This window comes from Chanodichthys erythropterus, chromosome 3 (assembly GCF_024489055.1).
Source record: "Chanodichthys erythropterus isolate Z2021 chromosome 3, ASM2448905v1, whole genome shotgun sequence".
Taxonomy (NCBI): Eukaryota; Metazoa; Chordata; class Actinopteri; order Cypriniformes; family Xenocyprididae; genus Chanodichthys; species Chanodichthys erythropterus.
The window spans coordinates 48537748-48563246 of record NC_090223.1 but is presented as its reverse complement, the minus strand read 5'-3'; the positions used below and the strand labels follow the sequence as shown (position 1 = coordinate 48563246).

General features: G+C 41.6%; 1 protein-coding gene across 1 annotated transcript; it reads right to left on the bottom strand.

Annotated features, from left to right (window-relative positions):
* Positions 1-11476: 11476 nt before the first annotated feature.
* Positions 11477-15843, bottom strand: LOC137004717 (Fc receptor-like protein 5). The gene is made up of 8 exons (XM_067365309.1): positions 15831-15843; positions 15052-15405; positions 14845-14979; positions 13656-13826; positions 13274-13555; positions 12776-13018; positions 12536-12682; positions 11477-12291 (listed from the first exon to the last, which is right to left on the bottom strand). Exons 1-8 carry the CDS (start codon positions 15841-15843, stop codon positions 12257-12259), a joined length of 1380 nt encoding a protein of 459 aa, XP_067221410.1. The 3' UTR covers positions 11477-12256.
* Positions 15844-25499: the final 9656 nt, after the last annotated feature.

The following is a 25499-nucleotide window of genomic DNA, read 5'->3' as shown; positions in this document are numbered from 1 at the left end:
GTTTCTGTGTTACAGGAGAAGGCAGCGGATCTGTCAAACGTGCCCGCGGAGTATCTAGACCAGAAGGAAGTGTTCAGTAAGTCCCGGGCTGCTTCTCTTCCTCCGCACCGTCCCTATGACTGTGCTATAGATTTAGTTCCCGGTAAGTCTCCGCCTAAAGGCAAGTTGTACTCTTTGTCCGTTCCCGAGAGGGAGGCCATGGAGAAATATATTTCTGATTCTCTAGCAGCTAAGTTAATTCGCCCTTCCTCTTCTCCAGCGGGGGCGGGGTTCTTTTTTGTTGGAAAGAAGGATGGCTCCTTGCGACCTTGCATTGATTACCGAGGGTTGAATAACATCACGGTAAAGAATACCTATCCTTTGCCGTTGATGTCTTCAGCTTTCGAGAGGTTGCAGGGAGCATCCATTTTCACTAAATTGGATTTGAGGAACGCTTATCATTTGGTCCGCATTAGGAAGGGGGATGAGTGGAAGACTGCCTTTAACACCCCTAGGGGGCACTTTGAATACTTGGTCATGCCCTTCGGGCTGTCCAACTCCCCGGCGGTCTTCCAGGCACTCGTCAATGACGTGTTGAGAGATATGGTTGACCAGTTCATATATGTCTACCTGGACGACATATTGATTTTCTCCTCATCTCTCCAGGAACATGTTCAACATGTCAGGCGAGTGCTTCAGCGTCTGCTAGAGAATGGGCTTTTTGTCAAGGCAGAGAAATGCGATTTTCATGCACAGTCTGTTTCTTTCCTAGGGTACATCGTCTCGTCTGAGGGAGTTCGCATGGATCCTGACAAGGTTAAGGCTGTGGTGGATTGGCCAAGTCCAGATTCCCGTAAGGCCCTACAGAGGTTTCTGGGATTCGCCAATTTTTACCGGCGGTTTATTCGCAATTTCAGCCAACTAGCCTCGCCTCTGACCGCCTTGACCTCCCCCAGAACGACGTTCAGGTGGTCCAATGCAGCTGAGGCTGCATTCGCCAAACTTAAAAGCCGCTTTGTTTCGGCTCCCATCCTCATAGCCCCTGATCCTTCACGTCAGTTCGTGGTGGAGGTCGATGCGTCAGAGGTGGGGGTAGGTGCAGTTCTATCCCAGCGTTCTCTCGCAGACGATAAGGTTCACCCCTGCGCGTTTTTTTCTCATCGTTTATCCCCAGCCGAACGCAATTATGACATTGGTAACAGAGAGTTGCTGGCAGTCAAGTTAGCGTTGGAGGAGTGGCGTCATTGGTTGGAAGGGTCGGGGGTACCTTTCATCGTTTGGACTGATCACAAGAATCTAGAATATATCAGAACGGCTAAAAGACTTAACTCCAGGCAGGCTCGGTGGGCACTTTTTTTCGGACGTTTTGATTTTTCTCTTTCGTACCGCACAGGTTCTAAGAACATCAAACCCGATTCCCTTTCTCGTATTTTTGATCCTTCCGAACGCCCGGTCACTCCCGAGTGTATTCTTCCCGAGACATTAGTGGTCTCCACTCTGACATGGGAGGTCGAATCGAAGGTCAAGTCGGCCTTAGAAGGGGTAACGCCTCCGCCCGGGTGCCCACCGAATCGATTGTTTGTGCCGGAGAGGTTAAGGTCCAATGTCATCAAGTGGGGTCATTGTTCCAACGTGGCCTGTCATCCAGGGGTTAATCGCACCAGTTTTTTGGTCAAACAACGATTCTGGTGGCCTGCCATGGCTCGTGACATTCGCAGTTTTGTTTTGGCTTGCTCGGTTTGTGCCACTGGTAAGACTTCCAATCGACCCCCAGATGGGTTACTCCAACCGCTGTCTGTCCCTTCGAGACCCTGGTCCCACATCGCGTTAGATTTCGTCACCGCCCTCCCACCCTCCCAGGGAAACACGGTTGTTTTGACCGTAGTGGACCGGTTCTCGAAGGCGGCTCATTTTATTCCTTTGCCTAAATTACCCTCTGCTAAGGAGACAGCGGTAACTGTCGTGGACCACGTCTTTCGGTTACATGGCCTCCCGGTGGACGTGGTTTCCGACAGGGGGCCCCAATTTGTGTCCAAATTTTGGCGAGAGTTTTGTAAGTTGCTGGGGGCGACCGTTAGTCTTTCGTCTGGGTTCCATCCCCAGAGCAATGGTCAAACCGAGAGAGCCAACCAGGATTTGGAAAGAATGTTGCGATGTGTGGTTTCCAAGAATCCTTGCTCCTGGAGCCAGCAACTCTCTATGATTGAGTACGCACATAATTCGTTACCAGTGTCTTCCACGGGCCTCTCACCGTTCGAATGTAGTTTAGGGTACCAGCCACCTATCTTTCCCAGTCTGGAATCCGAAGTTGCGGTCCCCTCCGCTCACGCCTTCATCCAGAGGTGTCACCGCACTTGGACTAGAGCCCGCGAGACTCTTCTCCAAGTGGGGGCGCGCACCAAGGCTAAGACTGATCGCCACCGGTCGAAGCCTCCCGTATACGTCGTAGGTCAAAAAGTGTGGCTTTCTACTAAGAACATTCCTCTCCGTTCCGTTTCCAATAAGCTTGCTCCTAAATTCATAGGCCCGTTCCCTGTCACCAAGATCATTAGTCCGGTGGCAGTCCGACTCAAACTTCCTCCAGCGTACAGGAGAATTCATCCCGCCTTCCATGTGTCTAAAATCAAGCCTGTGTTTCATTCACACATTAATCCGCCTACCCCGGTTCCTCCACCGCCGCGTCTCGTAGACGGGGAACCCACTTATTCGGTTAACCGCATTCTGGACTCGAGAAGGAGGGGACGCGGATTTCAGTACTTGGTGGACTGGGAAGGTTACGGTCCAGAGGAGAGAAGTTGGGTTCCTGCCAGGGACATCCTGGATCACTCCCTTATCGATGATTACAATCGACAGGTAGGTGCTCCTGGGAACGCCGAGAGGCGTTCCTAGGAGGGGGGGTACTGTCACGGTTGTGGATCCGCTGTCTCACTCTGTTGTCTGTGTTTACGTTGTGCTGTCACGTTAATTGTTTCATGTGGGCGTCGCCGCTGATTGTCTGATCAGCGGCAGCTGTTTCTAATCTCTGCCAGCCTATTTAATGCCTTGTCTTTCGTTTCATGTTTGTCAGATCGTTTGTTGGAGTTCCCTGTTTTGTTCCTCGTTCCTCGTGTGTGCATTCGTTGGAGTTCTTCGTATCAGTGTTCCCGGTCTTGTGTTCCTCGTTGGATGTTCATGACTACAGATCACCTGGACTCCTACACGATCACCTCTCACCCGGACTACAGCTCGATTTTCATCATCTCCACGTCACGGCTCATCAAAGTCCCTGTGTCACCGCTCTCCTGCTTGTGTTACATGTTTCTCTGACTTTCTGGAGTGAAGCTCAATAAATGAGATATTACCACCTGCTATTGCATCTATCCTTATTTCCCGTGACATTTGGCTGGAGTGGACTTTGTAAAAATTTCAGTTTGCGCGTGTGCGCGGAGAAAATGTTTGGTAACCCTAATTTTAAAAATCAATGTCAGTCCATGTTTACTTAGTATCATTGGGGTGAAATAATTTATTTTATTTTTTGTCAGTTTTGTTACCTGACAGGGGCGGAGCCAGACATTGTAAACATTAGGGGCTTAGCCCAAATCTATATTTGTCCAAAGACATTTGAATTTTCTATGAATAGCTTTACTGACATGAAAGGAGCTTTTGTTGTCGTATGAAAATGTACATTATTTGACACTGTAATTTGTAAAACTTTGTTGGATGTACCTCCGCTAGGGGGGTCCGGGAGCATGCCCCCCCGAAAGAAATTTTTGTACATTTACATTGTAAATGCATCAATCTGGTGCACTCTGGAAACTCAAAATTAAGAGCTTCAACCCATGTACAGTGTGCAACTTGAACAAAGAAACAGCATTGACTTGTACCTGGACATTAAAAAGGGTTCAAACATTTTTTTTTTTTTTTTACAATACTTGTACTCATTTCTTTTTAAAATATATCCTTGAGCTTTTATTTTGATCACCAGCTGATCGCGTGTGCAAATGCGCTCACTTCTCTTTAAAACACGCAGCACAGACAGACTGTATATACAGTATACTTAATCACTGTCTTTTGCTGTTTTATAAAGGCACAAAGCCAAATCACAGTTTCGATTTTAGTTCGTTGGCAAACATAGTATGTTTTACATTTTCAGTTCATTATGAAACGGTGGCGGCAGCAGAGGGTCATTCATGGAAAACACTGAATGAATGAATGTATAGCTGATAAATGTGCTAAAATTGTTATATCGGTAAGAGAATTACGTTGCAAACGCTATGAGAAAACTCCTTTTCTCGAGAAAATAACGGCCATGGTGTGTAAAGCAGAAGTTCTGTGCTTGACGCTTTGGCCGCTCTGTATATTGAGTGCGCGCGCGCGGCCGGGGCTCTCTCTCACTTCTCACACGCAACTGACGTATCATGTGCAAGGTTTTCAGCCAATCAACGATCAGAGAATACTGCAGTGAGAACGTTGTAGGGAGATATAACAGCTGTGGGCCTTAAACTCCTCTCCTGTCATTAATACGCTGTGGTCTAGTCATCAACAGAAAGTAACGGATTGAGAAGAATGGATTTTGGCGTGACATTTCTTGCGTGTGCGTGAGAGCCTGAGATTGATGCTGAAAGCGTGAGTGTCACGCCAGATGCGTGAGAGTAGAGGCTATATCCACACGGGGAGGATTCCATACTTCCGCTAAAATCTCAGCCAGCTCAGTCACTTCCGCTATCATACCGCTGAGGTGATATTTTTTTTACCAAGCGATAATGATATGTCTTGTAAGAAAACGTTTAAATTTCAGCGAACCGACAGCACTACAGCTGAACATTGTTGTGTGCCTCTGTGTCAAGCCTCGAGTAAGTACAACAAAGTACTTAGTTTTCACACATTTCCATCTGACGCGGAAATCAGGCGAAAATGGCTTGTCGCCATCCGGAGGGACAACTTCACAGTAAGTCCCCATACACGAGTATGTAGCCGGCATTTTAAAAAGGAGGATGTTCGTGAGCCAGTGTCCGAGACAGGGAGACGACTATTAATCAAGGGAGCTGTTCCAACTTTGTTTGCGTGGAACGATTTCACCCTTCCCACTTCAAGACTGGGGGTATGGGAGAGGAGAGAGCGGCCGCCGCCGGACGATGACACCGCGGGCGAGGAGGCTGATATGCTCGTGGACCACGACTACGCTTCGGCTCCAGATCCCGCAGTTGTCGATTTAGCCTTTGATGACAACATGTCTCTCAGAGAGGAGATTCTCAAGCTGAAGGAACAAGTCAAGAAGCTGACAATGAATCAGCGCTTTGGGATTCATCGTTTTGTTGCCTCAGACAAGGACATACGTTTTTTTCACAAGGTAAGATGTCCAGCAGGCTCAGATTAGAGATTGTAGGGGTAAATTGACTAAAGTTTACAGACATTAATGAAAAAAAGTTTAATGATTAAACATTGCTTCGACTAAAGTGACTTGGATGACATAAATGCACAATTTGTGTGTGTGTGTGTAAGAAAGAGAGAAATAGAGAGAGGCTGATAGATATATTTGAAATATATAAATAATATATATATATATATATATATATGTAATGCATCAAAGTAATTTTATAGTATACACCAATTCAAGATTTAAATGCTAATATCTGAATTGTATTACTATAGATTTGCATCCTATGACCTTCTGATGAGATTCTGGGCCTTAATAGAGCCCTCGCTGCCATCTATGATCAGTGTGACGCAAGCACAGAGAGGCACCTTTACAGAGCCAAGTTCCACTGTAGTAAGTAGTTATTTATTTACATGGACCATACAATACAACTTAACAAAGATCAAGGAAGTTGAGGGAAACAATGTAATTTCTATTTCTTTTGAACAGACTCGTTCCCTGCAGCCCATTGATGAGATGTTCATGTTTCTCAACTACCTTGCTCTGGGTTCAAAACAGCGTGACCTTGCTGACCGGTATGGAGTCCACCAGTCAACAGTCAGTCGGATCATCACATCGTGGAGCAACTTTCTGTACACTGTGCTAGGGTCTGTGAGGATCTGGATACCAGAGGAGAAAATCAGGGAACATCTGCCAGCTGAGTTTAAGGACTATGCAGACACCACTGTCATCCTGGACTGCACGGAGTTGAGGTGCCAGTGCCCTTCATCACCTCTTCTCCAAAGTGAAATGTTCTCAACATACAAGTCCCACTGTACTCTCAAAGGGCTGCTTGAAGTGGCTCCTCATGGGGTGGTCACATTTATCTCTTCACTGTACGCTGGTTCCATCAGTGATAAACAGATCACCAGAGAGTCCGGAATTCTCTCTCTTTTGAGACCTGGGATGGCCATCATGGTTGACCGTGGTTTCCTTTTTGATGACCTTGTGCCTTGCAAGATTTATAGGCCAGCATTTCTCTCTGGAAGATGTGAGGTCAGGGAGACTCAAGCAATTGCACGCCTCAGGGTACACATTGAGCGCCTCATACGCCGTGTTAAGGAACACAAGTTCTTTGACACAGAGATTCCACTTCGGCTTTTTGGCAACATTAATCAGCTGTATGCTGTTGCATGTCTCCTGGCAAACTATGAAAACGGGCCTCTTGTAAAGGCTTGGGCAAAGAAGCCAGAGTAGCACTTGTGTTCTGTGAGAAACACATATTGTGTCTCTAAATAGTTTTTTATATATATATATATATATATATATATATATATATATATATATATATATATAAATTCACAATTTGTTTGCCAAAATGTTACAATAGTTTTTTTTTCAGCTACTTTGTTAAAATTGTTTGTTTTTAGAAAATCTATACAAATGACCTGAGAATTGTTGTTCACTTTTAGCAATGTATCTATCTATTGTTTGTTTACCTATACAAATGTTAATATATTCTACATTTTTGTAACTACTTTGTTTAAATGTACATTTGTATATTACTTTTTATAAATTGCATTTTATAGTACCTCATGTTATTTATGCACTGCTGTACATTGCATATTCTTTGAACATATAACTATTGAATTATTTGCATTTTATATGTACTTTATTTTATTTCAAGTGCTTTTAAGTCATCTGTAATAAAAGAATACTACTCTCATGCACAGTAAATATTAACATAATAAACAGTTCTAATGATTTGACATGTCTAATCCCTTTCTTTATGTTGTTAGCAATTGTTTGTGTATTTCATTCTGATCATTTCAAACAATAGTTATAAAATACTATTTTCAGGTACTAATGAATTATTACCTTAAAAAAACAATAACATTCATATGAACAAGTAATTTAATAAATAATAGATTACATATGTACATCTCATTACATCATTTCCATTACTATGACATTATAATGTAAAAGACTATTTCATGCATGTGACAAAAAATAATTTCCCATATATACACAGTTGAATCATTTCCATATATACAATGAATATATATACACACACTCACTAAGTACTAATGAAGTATAAATTTAGAACACACAAACAAATAACATGTATAGGAAAATCTATCATTTAATAAGTTGACAACAGATCCTGTAGTACCTGTACCTTTATGGAAACAGTTCAAAATAAAACATGGGCCAAAAGATATGTACAAATTGAGGGAAATTGATTGATTGAATGGACTGAAATAACTGAATAGCTGAACATTTCAAGCCATAAGTGTTGGAAGATAAAAGTAAATGTAAAAGTAATCAACCCTTTGCTTGATTGTTTCAATGACTCCCTCATCTCTGTATATTCTTTGTATGAACATGTCGTCTTCAGTGTATACAACAAAATCACACCACTTTAATCCGGAAATGAGTAGTTGGCCCTGCACCTGCCAGTAATAAGTATGAGACTGTTTGAGCTGTAGCACTCCACCAGAGTCCCTAAGGTAGGAACAGTCCACATAACTTCTCAAATTTGGGCACTTAACTTCCACCAGTCCAAACACAGGATTCGCTTTAGGGTCATACACCAACCCATCTGGTGATGAGCCAAGCCAAGGTGCATCGGGGTGGATGATAAAACCACAAGGGTAGTGATTTACCTCCTGAATGCAGCAGTACTCTTCAATAGCTTTGGGCTCCATCTGAAGGCCCCTCTTCATTTCTGCAGACTGAAAGCCAGACCGCAAAATTCTTACTGCTAGACTCTCCGCTGAGGACTGCCCTCTCACATGGCAAACTTCTCTATAAATAAATTGATACACATAAAAACAACTTAGGTATTTAAATGAGATGACAATAAGTGAGTATTTAAATGAGAAAACAAAATGTGCTGAATGCCACATAGTTTACAGTTACCTGAATCTAGAAGAAGTCACACGTGGCTTTCTCAATAAATGCCATTCTTTCATTGAGCTTTGTTGTCTTGTGCCCATCTCAATTTGGTGTGCCATGACCTCTGTTGTTGCTAGAGAAGTCACGTGTAGCTGCTGATGGTGAGTCAACACAAAACAGCACTCTGAGGGACCCAGACAGTAGCCATCAAGGGGTAAATATGGCCGTGGTGGTGCGGTGGTGTGTGGACAGGTCTTTGGAGGGCTCCATGCTGGAAGTTGATAAGAGAGTAAACTCCCTTCTTGGACTTTTCCAAAAACACTGTCCACCAAAGGCATATCCCCTGAAATCCCCATGGTGGTTATTAAAGGAGCAGTTTCTCTTGACATGCCTTCGTAAATATCATTCACCCGCAGAACTGACATGTCTGGGAGGCCACAGGTCAGGTTACAGGCTGCTTTATACAGGTTGCTCCTGAAAACATACATATAACACATGTACACAGTGTTAATTAAAGGTTCATGTAATGTTCAGTCCAGATAACAAAGATCATAAACTAGTCTGGGGAAAAAAAATACTATTTTACATTTTAATACATATTTTCAATAAATGTAGTAAATGTGGTAAAACTACTTTCCATTCCTAGACCTTACCTGATGCCTTCTGCTAATCTTCTCTCCTTGGGCCTAGCTGACAATATCACCATTTCATTGGTTGGGCCAGGCTTAAAGCCCTGTAAATGAATGTTGTATAAGAACTTATTTACTTTGTGCTATATGTAGTTTAGTGTAGATCAATGATTACTATTCTCAAAATATGCTGCACTCTCTGTGATATTGGAAGTTGTTGCGAGTTGAAATGAGAGCAAGAACAAAACTTACACCATAAAGAAGATGTAGCAAAATATTATATAATGTTAAATTAATAATGTATTAATTGTGATAGTGTTGACCAGTGAGTCCTGGGTTTATGCCGTTGCTGCTCAGACCCTGTGCAGCTGTGAGTAGGGGGGACAGCTGTCGCTCCCTGTTGGCTGTAATGTGCTGTTTGGAAGAGCAATGCTGCAATATGATTACATAGAGCAAGCCCTGCCACACATGAGCACTGATAGGCCAACAGCTCAACAGGCTTGGAGTGTTTGAGAACAACCTCCCAGACAATAAAGTATTTGAAATTGAAAATTGAAATTGAAACCTGTAAACAAAATAGATATATCAATTAAAAATATATCCTAGGTGTTTTAGGATCTAGACAATCATAGTCATTGTGGTATTACGGAATAAATGATAAATTTAATAGTTAATTATCCTAGTTTACACTGTACCTAGTGTTTAAACCTTCCTTGGGCTACAGTGTCAAATGTTGGCAAGCCAAACAACTCTGCTCTATGGGAATCATATTAGACCTATATAGTAGGCATTACATTACTATGTAAATACTTGTTAGAAAACACTGAGTGTCCAGTGGTCCAGTAAGCCTGTCTATTACAATCACTATCTGTATTAAAACAAAACAAACAAAAACAAATAATATTTAATTCCCAGAGAGCAGACACTGTAAACCTTATTACATTGAACCTGATCTCATTCCCCTACACATCTCTCATTTTTCCTCATCGACCTGAAGCATTTTGCCCTCACGGAAACCTGTCCTGCCTCGTTCTTGTCCGAAACTGAGAAACAAAATAATAACACATGGAATATCAAAGCACATGCACTCACTTGGATTGTTCCTCAGCAGAGGAATCTTAATGGCCTATAGTTATTTATGGTCATACAGATAAGCGTACATCATTTATTTATTTTTTTATTTGTGTACATTAACGCGGCAGTCCTTGCGAAAGAACATTGGACTGCAGCTTTAAGTAAGCAACAATAGCAGTATTAACATACCATTTCATGTTATTTAACAACATATCATTTTAAATGTAGAGCCTGGTAATCCCAGGAGAGTACACAGACACATAATTGTACATTTAAATGCTCACAACTACACACTATCGTAACTGTTTAAGCGATGCTATCTAGTAAACAACATAATGGCATTCTTGATAATCGATAACTTACCTTCATAGTCATAAATATAACTGGATATGTACAACTTAAATCCTTTTTCCCGCTTACTGGATGAAGCCTTGGAGTTGTCTTGAATAAGGCGGTGTACATTATTTATGTTTACGTGAGGTAAATCCCGAAGAGAGCGAGTATAGAAAGTCATCTTCACGCACAGCTGATTTTTGGCAGTTGACCGGAAGTAACTGAGCAGGCTTACTTAAAACCAGGAAGTAGCCGTGCATATAGTCCGTTGGTAACCCTGTAAACTGTACCCCAGTGTTTCCCAAACATCCTGGTTCTGTAGTAGCCCTAGCACTGCACATTTTGTCTCTCTTATCCTGATTTAACTTACCAGCTTGTTAGCAGAGAGACTCCAAGGCCGGAAAAGGGTGTCAGATAAGGAAGACATCCAAAATGTGTATTGCTGGGGATAATCTAGGACCAGTTGAGAACCAAGGTCATCCATCAGCATAAAACTTTCATCCACTTCTTGCTCTGTGTTACAATAAAACAGAAAAATGAAATATTGTCATGTATTTGTCTGATTGTTGGTTTGTTGTGTTTCTAATGTACATCATAGCTTAATAGTACTTTTTTACTAAACGTATTAATTGTTTTATTGTTATTTAAATATGTAATTTTACGCTCTTTTAGGGTGATGATTACTATAGTAATAAATATTTCTGTCAATATGCCAGAGTCAGCCAGAAGGCTGTTTTTTTTAGTCCCTAGACAGATGGTAATCAATCATTGTTTCTGTCCAACTACACAAGTATTTCTATTCTTTCATACTGTGTAATACTGTATTCATAACCACAAATGCTTACAGTAAAAAAAATGAATAGTTTCAATCTTGCTTTTGTGTTTACTGTGAATTTTTCAACATCTCTCTGGTTACTTTCAGTCTTGTACAGAAATGTACAGGAGCTCATGAAAGAAGAGCTTTAGGTTTTGAAAAACTGTGTTTATGATAGATCTAGAAATAGAATATTATGGAAAAGTGATTTCTTTTGAGAAGTGTTTGTGATTTTTGAATGCAGTGCTTCATTTTGCAAGAGATGTGAGGCATTTTGCATTTTTCATATATCTAACGGCTTAATGTGGTTAACCGTGGTTATGTTGACTCAGAGTTGGCGTCATCTCTTCAAATATTGGGTCGTCTGAAATACAAAGCATCAACAGCAGAATATTTTTCAAAAAGTTTCTTCTCTTTCTTTATTTATGAAATGTTCACATTTAAAATATAAAATATTGCAGTAATACAAGTCAGGAGACTTTTACTCTAAAATAAGGAATATACTTACAAACGACAGTGTTTATGTTGTTATAATGTGAAATATGCAAAATCACACATTTCATTACATTATTTCATTACATTGAAAAGGATTGTATTGCATTACATAAAGCAGAACAAAATAAACATATTAAAATTTCACTTAAATAAATACTGAAAAGCCACTGAAATATGCTGATAAATAGTAATGACTTCCCAAACTTTATAAACGGACAGTCACTGTGTTTTCAGGCTGAGGAGAGGCACTTTATTTTAAATAAAGCAAAACATTCATTTCAAGATGTACTTGTCATGCTAAAGCTCAGTGATGGTCTGGTCCATATTACCAATAATATTGCATTGGTCAAAAACAGCAAAAAAACAAATGTACCCTTTCTTAACTATTCCAAAGTGTAACCTTTTACAATGAAATCAATTCCTGGTGGATAAATCAAATGGGAATGGAATCAATGGAAGTCAAGAGGGTTGGGAAAGTTGGTTCATGTTGACTTTAACAACCGTGACATGACAAAAGGTTAGTGGTGAATCAGGAGTGACTCCTGTATGTCATACACACACAACAGTAATAAAGAGGATTCATTCCTGCATTTAAATGAAGTCGTCTCTCCAGTAATAATGATCTGCCTGAGCTTGTGAATGAGAGATTGAGAGATTCTAGGAAGACGCTGAAGTTTTCTGACCGTCACAACAAATTAATCAGATTGAAGTTTCTTCCTCTTCAACAGATGTAACTGTTAAACACACACAATAACAATCATTTACTCATGGGTATATTTGTTTTGTTTTTTCTCTGCATTTATTGCTTTTATGAACTACAATCATCTTTTAACTATATGAACTTAACCAAATTTGAAAAAAACATGTATGTGTCAGTGAGGATAATTCAGGATAATTCACACAAGTGACACATTCAATTCTGTATTTGTAAATCAATTTCACAAAACTGTTTTTGAAACAGCTTTATAAAGAACAAACCTGAATGTGAAATCACATAGTAGTAATGAGGTGTTTTATCTCTCATTCTGCAGCATTTGTAAATCAGCACGACTGTCACTAGCAGATATGGACAAGCTGCCAGTACAGAACTGAGTATGTTGAGGACAGAGATCTGAGAATGAGACCCTGAAAAAGAAACACACAAGCACTTTATCATGCACTATATCTGAACGAGGACATATGAAGACATAAAACACTCACAGTTTCATTGACTCTCACCTCTGACTGAGATCCAGCTCTTGGGTGACTCTCCTCTCTCTGGGTGTTTGCAGTAGTAGAAACCCTCATGTGACTTTGAGACAGTAGAGATGATCATCTCTGTAGTTTGATTCTGGATGAGTGATCCGTCTTTATAGAAATCAGCTCTGAGGATTGATGGGGTTGTATATGGATCTAAACAGTGTAGAGTCAGAGTATCTCCTTCATTCACAGGATGAACAGGACTCTCCAGAATCACACCAGCTACAGAAACACATGAAACATGCAACATGAACAAAACGATAACATAATAAAAACAAGACAAAATAAAAATAGATGTTTATATTTTCCACTGCCCACTGGTTTCTGAGTGTTTTAGTGTATTGCTATGATGGTCTGGCTGTTTTTTTACTGGTTAAAGTCACGACTGTATCTAGTGCTTCCTGCTCTTGTTAACTTTCTTCATGCATTGATTGTAAACTGTCAGTGAAATGAACAAACTCAGAAACACAGACTCACAGTGTACAGTGATATTAACAGTATGAGATTTCTCTCCAGATTCAGACTGACACCAGTACACTCCAGTGTCTGATGGATGAGTGGATCTGATTTTACATGTAGATCCTGTTTGTGATCCAAACGCTGATGATGAACAATCTTCCAGCCCCCGACTGTCTGTGTATCTTCTGACTGTCCATCCATCAGAGTTACTCTTGTTCTCACAGCTCAGAGAGAGAGAGACAGATGTGAAGTGTTGAGATCTGCTGGGACTGATGATCAGAGACACTGGAGGAGAAACACCTGACAACACAATTACAGCAGTAATTTAGTAATGTTTGAGAACATATTTAATTTCCTTTATTAAAGACAAACCCATCGTTTAAGTTCTGCATGAACTCACCAGTGACCCACAGTAGTTGTGTGTTGCTGTATGGTGTTTTATAGGCTGTTTTTTCTCTCTCTGCTCTGCACACATAAACTCTTGTGTGGTTTAGAGCAGCAGAACTGACAGTGTATTTTCCTCCAGATCCTCTGCTGCTGTCTGAGAGCAGCTCATATTGATCTCTGACGTCTGTAAAATAAGAGAATGTGAAGTTAACACTTTAAAGAAGGACTTATATTGGATCTGGCCCTTATAAATTACATTTGTATCAAAACTTGAACCTGAATAAACTCTGTTACATTGGTGTAACTCAATATGTTCAGGTGGTTTTAATCAGGGTTTGATCAATGGCTCTTATGTTGTTACAGAGGAGTGACTGTAATGGAGTGGGTAAGAATTGAAAATATCTAAAGATATTTAAAATGAACAAAGACATTCACTTTACTGTTTCAACCCCCTCTCTCTTGTTACAAGGGCCATTTGGAAGGCACAAAGGTGCTGATAGTGATCCAGCCCTGTAGGCCAAGATGTGTGTACATCGGGGGTCTACAAATGGTCACACCTTTAGTACAGTGGGGGAAGTTTTAATCTTCTGATTGGTCAGTTTGAATGTCTCACATTTGGGTTTAAGTCACATGGTCAAGGAAGGGATAAAAGAAGATCGTAACTGTTACTCTGGTCTCTTTTTTATGCTCTTCTTTTCTTGGGCCCTCTCTCTCTCTCTCTCTCTCTCTTCCTCTTTCACTCTCTCTTTAACTATCTCTCAGGTAACTTTTTCATACATGCTGTGTACGATTAATGGTATTTGATTTTATCATCTCATGCATGTATTTTGTAATTTAAAGTGTAACCAATCAGATATTGTCATTAAACCCTTTCAATTACAAATGATGTGCTAACTAGTTTTGATTTAGTAACATTAATGTACTCCCTATTGCAATACAATATTGTCACACTATAGCAACGCTCTCACACATATTTTGCTATTATAACTGCGCTTATTTCCGTCGTTGGTATAAGTTGCAGTGGGTGGTAATAGACAAGAAATGTACAGTATTCTAACATCTTACTGATGAAGTTTCTTTAGTCGCTCGGCAAACCTTACAATCTGAACCGCTGTAGGAGTTCCACCCTTACAATTGGGTATTAAATTATATATTTTACTTCAATAAACCAGTTAATTCAGATGAAGCACATTATAACTGACCTGATGAGACTTTAGTTTGAGTGAACCAGCTGAATGTCCAGCCTGTAGAGGAGCCGTTAACCTCACAGATCAGAGTCACTGGATCTCCGTCAGTCAACCACTTCTGAGGAGAAACACTTAAAACTGCTCTGGGATCTGAAATTGAGAAATCACTCATTAATAACATGATACACTTGTGTGTGTTTATGAAGAGATGATCAAACTCACCTGATACTGTCAGTGTAACTTCATCACTGCGGTGTGATCTGCGTGATCCTCCTCTCTCTGTCCCATCACAGGAGTATTTACCAGCGTCAGACTCAGAAACAGACCTGAATGTGAGTTCCTGTAGTTTACTGAAAACTCTGGTTAAACCTCCTTTATACCAGCTGTACCTCCAGCTAGTGACTCCTTCAGCATCAATGTCACATCTGAGAGTGACTGTGTCTCCTCTGAATACATGTTGATCAGGTTTAATGGACACTTTGGGTTTTGGTCTTTCTGTATAATGACAACAATAAACAATGAAAATAATGTGATAAATAATATAATAAATACAAATAATAAAATGTGCTGTTTTTACTGAATGAACAGTTACTTATAAAACACTAAATCAAGTTTACATTACATTACTTTATTTCGAGCCATAGAAATAAAAATATTGTACACATAAAGATGAATATATTGTACAGTATTATACATTATACCCACATTGGGTAAAGGAAAAAAAAAACAACAACAAAAGAAAATAATTGAAATAATTGTATCTATAATATATTTCAGAGATGTTCACAGTTTATATATAATATAGCTCGAAAAGGAGTGGGAAGAAGACAAACTTATTTAACCCCACCCCCTAATCATCCTAATGAATAGTTACAATATCTGGCCTATGTCGTACATTATACACTAAAAATTACATCTTAATATTATACATTACACACATATGCAATGTAGATACTTCTTTCTATACTTTTACTTGTGAATATAAATATTACTCATATTACCATCGTATATCATCATATATCAATATATTAATTAAGAATTGTGAAAAATACTTCCAATTATATATAATATACTATAACTTACTATTTCACGACAATGTATTAAATATTTAAATATTTATGATGGCTTAATGGTGTTGATGTTAATAATAATTCAATTAGATTGTGTATGTTGTTCATTAACGGAGGCCAGGTGTTCATGTGAAACTGCTGTCAGAGAGAAGCAAACCCCTAACAACAGGACCACCCTTTACCTGTTTGTCTATGCTGTGCATTAAAAGAGACTTGAAAAGATTTTGGCGAGTCAGCTGCGAGAAGGGGGCGCTCTCCAAGCAACAGAGCCACCACTTGCCAGCCCTGATCTAAGAATTATGTTGTATGCAATAATTTTAATTACTAAGATATTTATAGTTGTTTTTCCATGTAATTATCTCTATATTTATTACCATCAACACTGTCACCACTTTCTTAAAAAATTGATTTAATTCATGCTCTTGATCAGAAATTGTTATATATTGATATAATAATTATAACGATGATAATCATAACAGCAGCAATTATCAAACCTAGACATTATTTAGATAATATATTGATCATATACAATATACCACACTACATACTTAAGCCTACACTGGAGGTTATAACATTATCTTATTATCAAATCCAACTACTATAATAACCTGATAACCGTTATAATATAAGCATGATAAACAGTGAGCTAAAATCACAATATGCTTTCAGAGACCAGTATTATATTATAGTCATATTCATTCATCGTATAATGTATATGCACACCTATACATATATATACAAACCTACATACATGCATATACACATTATATATACATATATATATATATATACACACACACACACACACACATATACATACATACACTACATACATATACAAATTAATCATATTATATATATATATATATATATATATATACATACATATACACACACCTATACACATACATACATACACATAAATATCTTATCTAATTTATTATTCATAATGCATTATATATTTAAATCAAATGCAATTATATATGACCTTATACTGAAGTGTTGTTCGCTATAGCTATTTATTCAGTGTCTAATTAATCATTTTCAGTTCTCAGAGCTGATCATTATGTGAGTAAAAACACTTGCCATGTATTGTCACTGTTACTGGTTCACTGTAATCTGTGTAATATCCTCTTCTTCGTGCTCTGCACCTGAACTCTCCTCCATTTGAGACTTTCACACGATTGAGTGTTTCAGTTGCAGCTCCAGTAGATTCAGAGTTTGAGTTTTTACTCCAGAGAAACTCCCATTCATCCCGTGACAGATCCACCTCACATCTGAGAGTAACTGAGTCTCCAGTGAACACTGAACTCTGTGGCTGAACAGTCAGAGCTGGTTTGGGAAAATCTGTCAATATAAAATTATTGGGAATTTGGGAGCATGCGTTGTGAAATGTTTTCAACAGATGATCTCATTCTCTCACTGGTAAATTATTAATGTTTTTTGATTTCATAGACAATGTAATAAACATTACAGGGTCAAAAAGACCAACATAATGGACAATGCAAAAACATAAAAGACAATAAAGGTTCAAAACCCACAATCTTTGTGTTAATAATCTAGAGCTCGACCCACAGTGTCACAGCACCAACATCTACACCAGCAGTCACAGAGACACACCATTCAACAAAGTGTTGTGCAGCTGCAGCAGTTTACATGAACATTTAAAATGATCTACAGTAGATGATAGTGTTGGATAAACTGCTATTGTTTCTGACCAGTAGGTGGTGCTGTCACCAAACCTGTCATCTGCTCACATAAATGGACAGACAAATCTATATTCAATAAGAATTCAAAGGAAATCTTTGTTCTTGAGGATTGGTGGAAAAGAGGTATTTGTTGTACATGATGGATAAGAATGGATGTTTTTGGAGTTATTGTGATTTATTTACCAAATTCAATTATAACTTTGAGAAAAAAAAATGATATGAAAGTTATTAGAAGTGTTTGTTTACTAATGATCAGTATGTTAAAATGTAAAAACAAAACAAAATGGCGTGCCAGTGGTGGTATATCATAACTTAAAAATATTAAGATTTATACCAATGGACATTATAATAAGATATCTGCTACTGAAATCAGTGTGAACAGATGCACTCAGTCTCTCACTATCACAACTTAAGTGGTCATATTGAATACACAGCTATGACAATAATAAACATAGGCCAACAAAGTGTGACTGAGACCACAAAAAATAAGCTTCTGGAGGAACTTGTGAGATGTGAACCATATTTTATTAACTTCTTAAATTAACAGATCCATAACTTAGTAATTATAAATTAAACAAATTGTAAATTGTCATTTGTTGTGAACGAAGATTTTGGCTAAAATATTTGTCATTGTTTGCAGTAACACCATCCAAACAGTGAAACCACACCTAAATAACTGGAAATGACATAATATCTACAAACATTTCTTATTTAAGTAAAACACTTAAATATATTTACTTACCAATAATAAAAATGTTGTTATGTATTTATTTATTCCATTTTTATATTGTCTATTGTTAATTCTATAGTATTGAATGATGCAATTATTTAAATTGGTTAAGCATAACAAATAGTTGTTTATTTTATTCACATAGGGACTATATTTTGATTAAATATGTATTAAATATATATCTCTTATCTCTTATTAAATTAATGCTTATGTGTCTGACTGTACAACTTAACCTTAATAAACAAATCCTACCATAACATGATTAATGTACATTATTAACCCCTTCAAGCGTGAGTTTAAGATATTCTAACTGTCCCCCCAGAGTGAGTTTTTTTAAAGGTGCTAAAGAGGATCTTTTCGTCGACTGAGAAACCAAAGACTGTTACTGAGTTTTTGAAATGAGCGCATGCGTAAGAAAAACCCCCCTCCTTTCGTGGGAACGCCTCCCAAAAATCGTGCACGAGTATTGGAACACGAGTGTTTACCACCGGCATTCACTGTGTCGTGTTAGTGGATTCATTATGTCGGACTCACCACAGGTAACTCGTAATCTGCAGTTGTTACTCCTTTCTCGTAATTATGACTTAGTATCTCATAATAATGAGAAACTTTCTCGTAATAATGACTTAGTATCTCATAATAATGAGAAAGTTTCTCATAATAATGACTTAGTTTCTCATAATAATGACTTAGTATGTCAGAATGAGAAAATTTCTCGTAATTATGACTTATTTTCTCGTAATAATGACTTAGTTTCTCATAATAATGAGAAACTTTCTCGTAATAGTGACTTAACATCTCATAATAACGAGAAACTTTCTTGTAATAATGACTTAGTATCTCATAATAATGAGAAACTTTCTCGTAATAATGACTTAGTATCTCATAATAATGAGAAAGTTTCTCATAATAATGACTTAGTTTCTCATAATAATGACTTAGTATGTCAGAATGAGAAAATTTCTCGTAATTATGACTTATTTTCTCGTAATAATGACTTAGTTTCTCATAATAATGAGAAACTTTCTCGTAATAGTGACTTAACATCTCATAATAACGAGAAACTTTCTTGTAATAATGACTTAACATCTCATAATAACGAGAAACTTTCTCGTAATAATGACTTAGTTTCTCATAATAACAAGAAAGTTTCTCGTAATAATGACTTCGTATGTCAGAATAATGAGAAAGTTTCTCGTAATAATGACTTAGTTTCTCATAATAATGAGAAACTTTCTCATAATAATTACTTATTTTCTCGTAATAATGACTTAGTTTCTCATAATAATGAGAAAGTTTCTCGTAATAATGACTTAGTATCTCATAATAATCAGAAACTTTCTCGTAATAATGACTTAGTATCTCATAATAGTGAGAAACTTTCTCGTAATAATGACTTAGTTTATGACTTAGAGGCCTACTGTAAAACATGTGACCGCTACATAAAGAGGAAAACGTTGCCTCAAAGAGCCGCTCCATTGTCCCACATGCAGAGTTCAGGTCCTATGGATCTCGTATGCATTGATTTTCTTACCATCGAAGCAGATTCTCGCAATGTGTGTAATGTATTAGTGGTCACTGACCATTACACGCGTTATGCTCAAGATTTTCCCACTAGGGACCAAAAAGCTCCTACTGTGGCAAAGACTCTATGGGAAAAGTATTTCATTCATTATGGTCTTCCAACTCGAATACACTCAGACCAGGGCAGGGATTTTGAGAGCCGGTTGGTGGATGACCTGTTGACCATGCTAGGTGTAAAGAAGTCAAGGACCTCCCCTTATCATCCACAAGGTGCCCAGTCAACACGTGAGATCATGCGATGATCACAGTGACATCACAGTGACCACAGTATGAGCACACAGTGAACACAGTATGAGCACACAGTGAGTGCGCAGTGACATCACAGTGATCACAGTATGAGCACACAGTGAGTGTGATGTGACCTCATATTTCCACCACAGTATGAGTGCACTGTGATTGTGCAGTGACCTCATGTTGTGAACAAAGTATGAGCACACAGTGAGAGCTCTGTGTGGTTACACTTTTAGTTCACTGTGACACTCACATTATGACCGCACCATGAGAATATTGTGAGCTCATAGTGACATCATTGTGAGATCAAATTGTTGACTGGGTGATCCTCAGCCGGAGAGATTTAACAGGACCTTGCTGGACATGCTGGGTACCCTTGAGCCTAGTCAGAAATGCAAGTGGAGTCAGCACATAGCGCATCTCATGCATGCATATAATTGTACTGTCAATGAGGCCACTGGTTTCTCACCCTACTTTCTCATGTTCGGCAGGGATGCCCGATTACCTGTTGACGTATGTTTTGGTGTCTCCCCTGACAACACCTCGCCTGAGTCGTATTTGAAGTATGTGACCAAAATGAAACAGGAATTGCAGGCAGCTTATCAGTTAGCTCAGTCTACTGCTGAAAAGATGAATCAGAGTAACAAAGAGAGGTATGACCAGAAAGTCCGTTATCATAGTCTGAATGCTGGAGACAGAGTTCTGATTCGAAACCTTGGCCTAAAGGGAAAACGTCTCAGGTTACAGATGTAACCCTGGTTCCCTGAGTAGGGAACGAGACGCTGCGCGGTAACGCATTGGGAACCTTCTGCGTGATGTCGTCACTGAAGCACTCATGTATCTAACCAATCGCGTAGCGAGACGTCAGAGACGGGTGACGTCACGGACCAGGAAACTATAAAGCATACCCGGATGCAGAGCACGCTAGCTTCTGGATAAGTCTGAGACAAATGCTCGCAAGTATGCAGGGGGTACGGCAAGAGACGCAGCGTCTCGTTCCCTACTCAGGGAACCAGGGTTAAATCTGTAACCTGAGACGTTCCCTTTCGTGGGAACTGTCGACGCTGCGTGGTAACGCATGGGGAACGCTATCCCAACTGTGCCGTAGCGGCAAATACTTGCCAGGTTATCTTGGCAGAACTGATGACCCCGGAGTGGAGCCGACATCAAGGTTATAAAACCTTACAAACGTGTGCTGACATGACCAGCCAGCCGCGTCACAAATGTCACCGATGGAGACACCTGACATCAAGGCTTTTGATGCCGCCATACCCCGCGTAGAATGGGCATGGACATTCAGAGGAGAAGGCTGTCCGGCCGCATCATATGCAAGTGTGATGGCCTCGACCACCCACTTGCTCATCCTCTGCTTAGATCCAGGGCCCCCTTTTTTAGGGGACCCATAACAGACAAAAAGCTGATCAGTCTTACGCCACAGGGCAGCTCTGTGGACGTAAGTATCCAAGGCCCTCACAGGGCAGAGCAGATTTAGTTTTTCCTGATCCGAAGATTTAAAAGGAGGAGGGCAGAAAGCCTGGAGCACAATGGGACCTGGAACGTGGGTAGGGACCTTAGGGACATAGCCCGGTCTAGGATGCAGGAATGCTTTCACCATTCCTGGAGCGAATTCAAGGTATGAGGGAGCAACTGACAGTGCTTGTAAATCTCCTATCCTTTTCAGAGAAGTGATAGCAAGTAGAAAAATAGTCTTTAGAGTGAGGAACCTCTCAGGAACCTCCTCTATTGGTTCAAAGGGCGCCTCGGCCAACCCTTGTAAAACCACGGCCAGGTCCCAGGCCGGAACCCTTGTGCGCACTGGAGGCCTCAACCTCAGTGTGCCACGGAGGAAGCGAGTGACCAGGGGGTCTCGACCCACCGAAAGGCCACCTACAAGGGGAATATGAAAGGCAGATATAGCCGCAACGTAAACCTTTAACGTTGAAGGGGATAGGCCCTCCGAGAACTTTTCTTGGAGAAATGTAAGCACGTGGCTAATAGAGGCGTGGACAGGGTCCACATTAATACGTCTGCACCAGGCAGAGAACAGATTCCACTTGTATAAATAAAGCTTCCTCGTGGCGGGAGCTCTGGAGTTTAATATGGTCTCCACAACCTCGGTTGGGAGACCAGCATCTACGAACCTGGCCCCCTCAGAGGCCAGGCCCATAGTTTCCATAATTCTGGGTGGGGGTGTATTATCCGGCCGCCCGCTTGTGACAGGAGGTCCTGTCTGAGGGGAAGCTCCATTGGGGAGCCGTCTAGTAGGGACACTAGGTCCGAGAACCATATTCTGGTTGGCCAAAAGGGAGCCACCAGTATTAGGCTGACCCCCTCCCGGCGTACTTTCTCCAGAACTCCCGGGAGCAAGGCGATCGGGGGAAATGCATACAGACGCCGCCTCGGCCACGTCTGTACCATGGCATCCAGCCCCAGAGGTGCTGGATGGGTGAGGGAGTACCAGAGTGGACACTGGGTTGACTCTCCCGAAGCAAATAGGTCGACTTCCGCTCGACCGAAATTTTTCCATAGGAGATCCACCACTTCTGGGTGAAGTCTCCACTCCCCGGGCCTCGGGCCCTGCCTCGACAGGGCGTCTGCTCCCATATTTTGGCGCCCTGGGATGTAAGCTGCTCTCAGGGAGAGCAGCTTCCCTTGGGCCCACAGGAGGATCTGACGGGCCAAGTAATAAAGTTGGCGAGACCGCAAACCCCCCTGATGATTTATATAGGCGACCACAGCAGTGTTGTCCGTGCGGACCAACACATGATGGCCTCTCAGGTCTGGGAGAAAGTGTTTCAATGCCAGAAACACCGCCATCATCTCCAGCTGATTTATGTGCCAGGAGAACTGATGGACCTCCCATGAGCCCTGAGCTGGATGGCCACTCATGATCGCCCCCCAGCCCGTGAGGGAAGCGTCTGTCGTAAGCATTACGCGACGACCAGAAGTCCCCAGCACGGGTCCCTGGGACAGGAACCAGGGATCTTTCCACATGACCAGAGCACGAAGGCATCGTCGTGAGACTTTGATCATGCGAAAAGGATTTCCCCTCGGGGAGAATCCCCTGGTCCTGAGCCACCACTGTAAGGGTCTCATGTGCAGGAGGCCAAAAGGTATCACGTTGGACGCAGCTGCCATCAGACCCAACAGCCTCTGGAACTGTTTTACAGTGAGTGACTGGCCTAACTTCACCCCTTTCATAGCCATAAGAATGGCACTCACCCGAGCGGGAGACAGATGTGCCCGCATCGTGGTGGAGTCCCAAACTACCCCCAGATAAGTGATAGTTTGAACCGGAACTAGCACACTCTTTTTTGCGTTGAGCCTCAGCCCAAGCCTCTCCATGTGACGCAGAACAACATCTCGATGCTGGACTGCCAGTTGCTCTGACTGAGCTAGAATCAACCAATCGTCGATGTAATTCAGCACGCGGATGCCCTGAAGCCTTAGCGGGGCCAGAGCCACATCCACGCACTTCGTGAATGTGCGGGGTGATAACGATAGGCCAAACGGAAGAACCTTGTACTGGAAAGCTTCGCCCCCGAAAGCAAACCTGAGGAACTTCCTGTGAGAAGGATGGATGGACACATGAAAGTATGCATCTTTCAGGTCTATCGCCACAAACCAGTCCTCGGACCTGATCTGTGGGATAATCTGTTTGAGTGTAAGCATCTTGAACTTGAGCTTCTGGATTGAGCGATTTAACACGCGTAAATCTATGATAGGACGTAGTCCTCCATCCTTCTTTGGAACAAGGAAGTAACGGCTGTAGAAGCCTGACAGCTTGCTGGGAGGAGGGACCCTTTCTATAGCTCCTTTTTGCAAGAGTGTCATAACCTCTTGTTCCATCACCAGAGACTGCTCGGGGGTCACCACTGTGGGAAGGACCCCATTGAATATGGGCGGGCGAGATTGTATTCTGTAACCCTTTTCTATCATGAGCAGCACCCAATTTGATATATTTGGAAGTAGTTTCCACTCTGCCAAAAAATCTACTAAGGGAACCAGTCTCTCGAGACTGGTCTCTGGTGTTTTTTGAGCACTTGGCTCGGTGATCTGACACGGCGCGCCGGCAGACAACCGAATCAAGTGGCCGGCCCTCCTCGAAGGACCGGCGGGGACCGCCGTGCCCTGACGCACACTGGGTGGCAGGGTTGACGGACTGTCCCCCTGAGGGTGCCGAAGGGAAGCAGGGATTAGATGTATTTTTTCCCGGCTTCCTCCGGAGGGGACCACCCTCATTGGGTCCTGACCCACAGATGTCAGGACCGCTTTGAAGCCTTCCTGGCGATGATAACAGCCCGCAGGTCCGTTTTACCCTTGGAAGGCTTCTTATGAGCGGACCGACCCGGTCCCCAAGCTGTTTGTGGGGGAGCTCGAGTGGCCACGCTCACTTTCTGTTGCGCTCTGTGGTGCGCTGAGGAGCTCGTGGACGGCCGAGGCTGCTCCCGCTCAGCAGCCTCGGGGGGAATAGAGCGGCGGGGGATGAACCTCTGGAACGCGGCTGATTGTTTTTTCGCCTCCTGGAACCTCTCGACGACTGTATTTACAGCGTCGCCGAAGAGGCCCGCAGGGGACAGCGGCGCGTCCATAAGGGCAGCTTTGTCTCGCTCCCTTATGTCCGAGAGGTTCAGCCACAAATGTCTCTCCGTAGCCACCAAGGCTGCCATAGACCGGCCGATTTCTTTGGCCGTCTCTTTGGTGGCACGGAGAGCGAGATCAGTTGCCATCCTGATCTCTTGAATACAATCATAAGTGGCCTCCCCGCTCTCATCAATCTCCCCCAGCAGGTCTGCTTGATATGCTTGAAGCAGCGACATGGTGTGTAGACATGCCGCCGCCTGACCTGCTGCCGTGTATGCTTTGCCCACCAAGCTTGATGTTGTTCTTAAGGGCTTGGTGGGCAACGTCGGGGCTTTTAGTGACGATGCCGACTCGGGCGAGAGATAGCCCGCAAGCGTCTCTTCAACCCGGGGCATCGCCGCATAACCGTGCCGTTTCAACCCCACTATATTACTATATACAGACGTTTGGGGGCTGAATACACGGTGCTGCACGGGCCTTTTCCACGACCTTGACACCTCGGTGTGGAGGTCCGTGAAAAACGGCAAACCCCGACGCTGGGGAAGCGACCGAGCGGGCAGAAAGCGCTCATCTAGCTTACTTTTTGGTTTCGGTTCTGCCCGCTCTGCTGGCCAATCAATCTTTAACTTGGCCACAGCCCTGGTCACTACCTCCAGGAGCTCCTCATATGCTGGGGAAGAGGATGGCGGGTCCTCTTCCCCAGTCTCGACGCTCACCACATCAACCTCCTCGGAGGAAGAGAGGTGAAGCGCCGGTGTCTCT

What these genes read in the sequence shown, in the direction of transcription:
- LOC137004717 (XM_067365309.1), bottom strand. An exon ending in ACAACTACTGTGGGTCACTG is followed by an intron (nt 13,556 to 13,655) that starts GTGAGTTCATGC and finishes TTGTGTTGTCAG; the next exon opens with GTGTTTCTCCTCCAGTGTCT. An exon ending in CTATGTGATTTCACATTCAG is followed by an intron (nt 12,292 to 12,535) that starts GTTTGTTCTTTA and finishes TGTGTTTAACAG; the next exon opens with TTACATCTGTTGAAGAGGAA.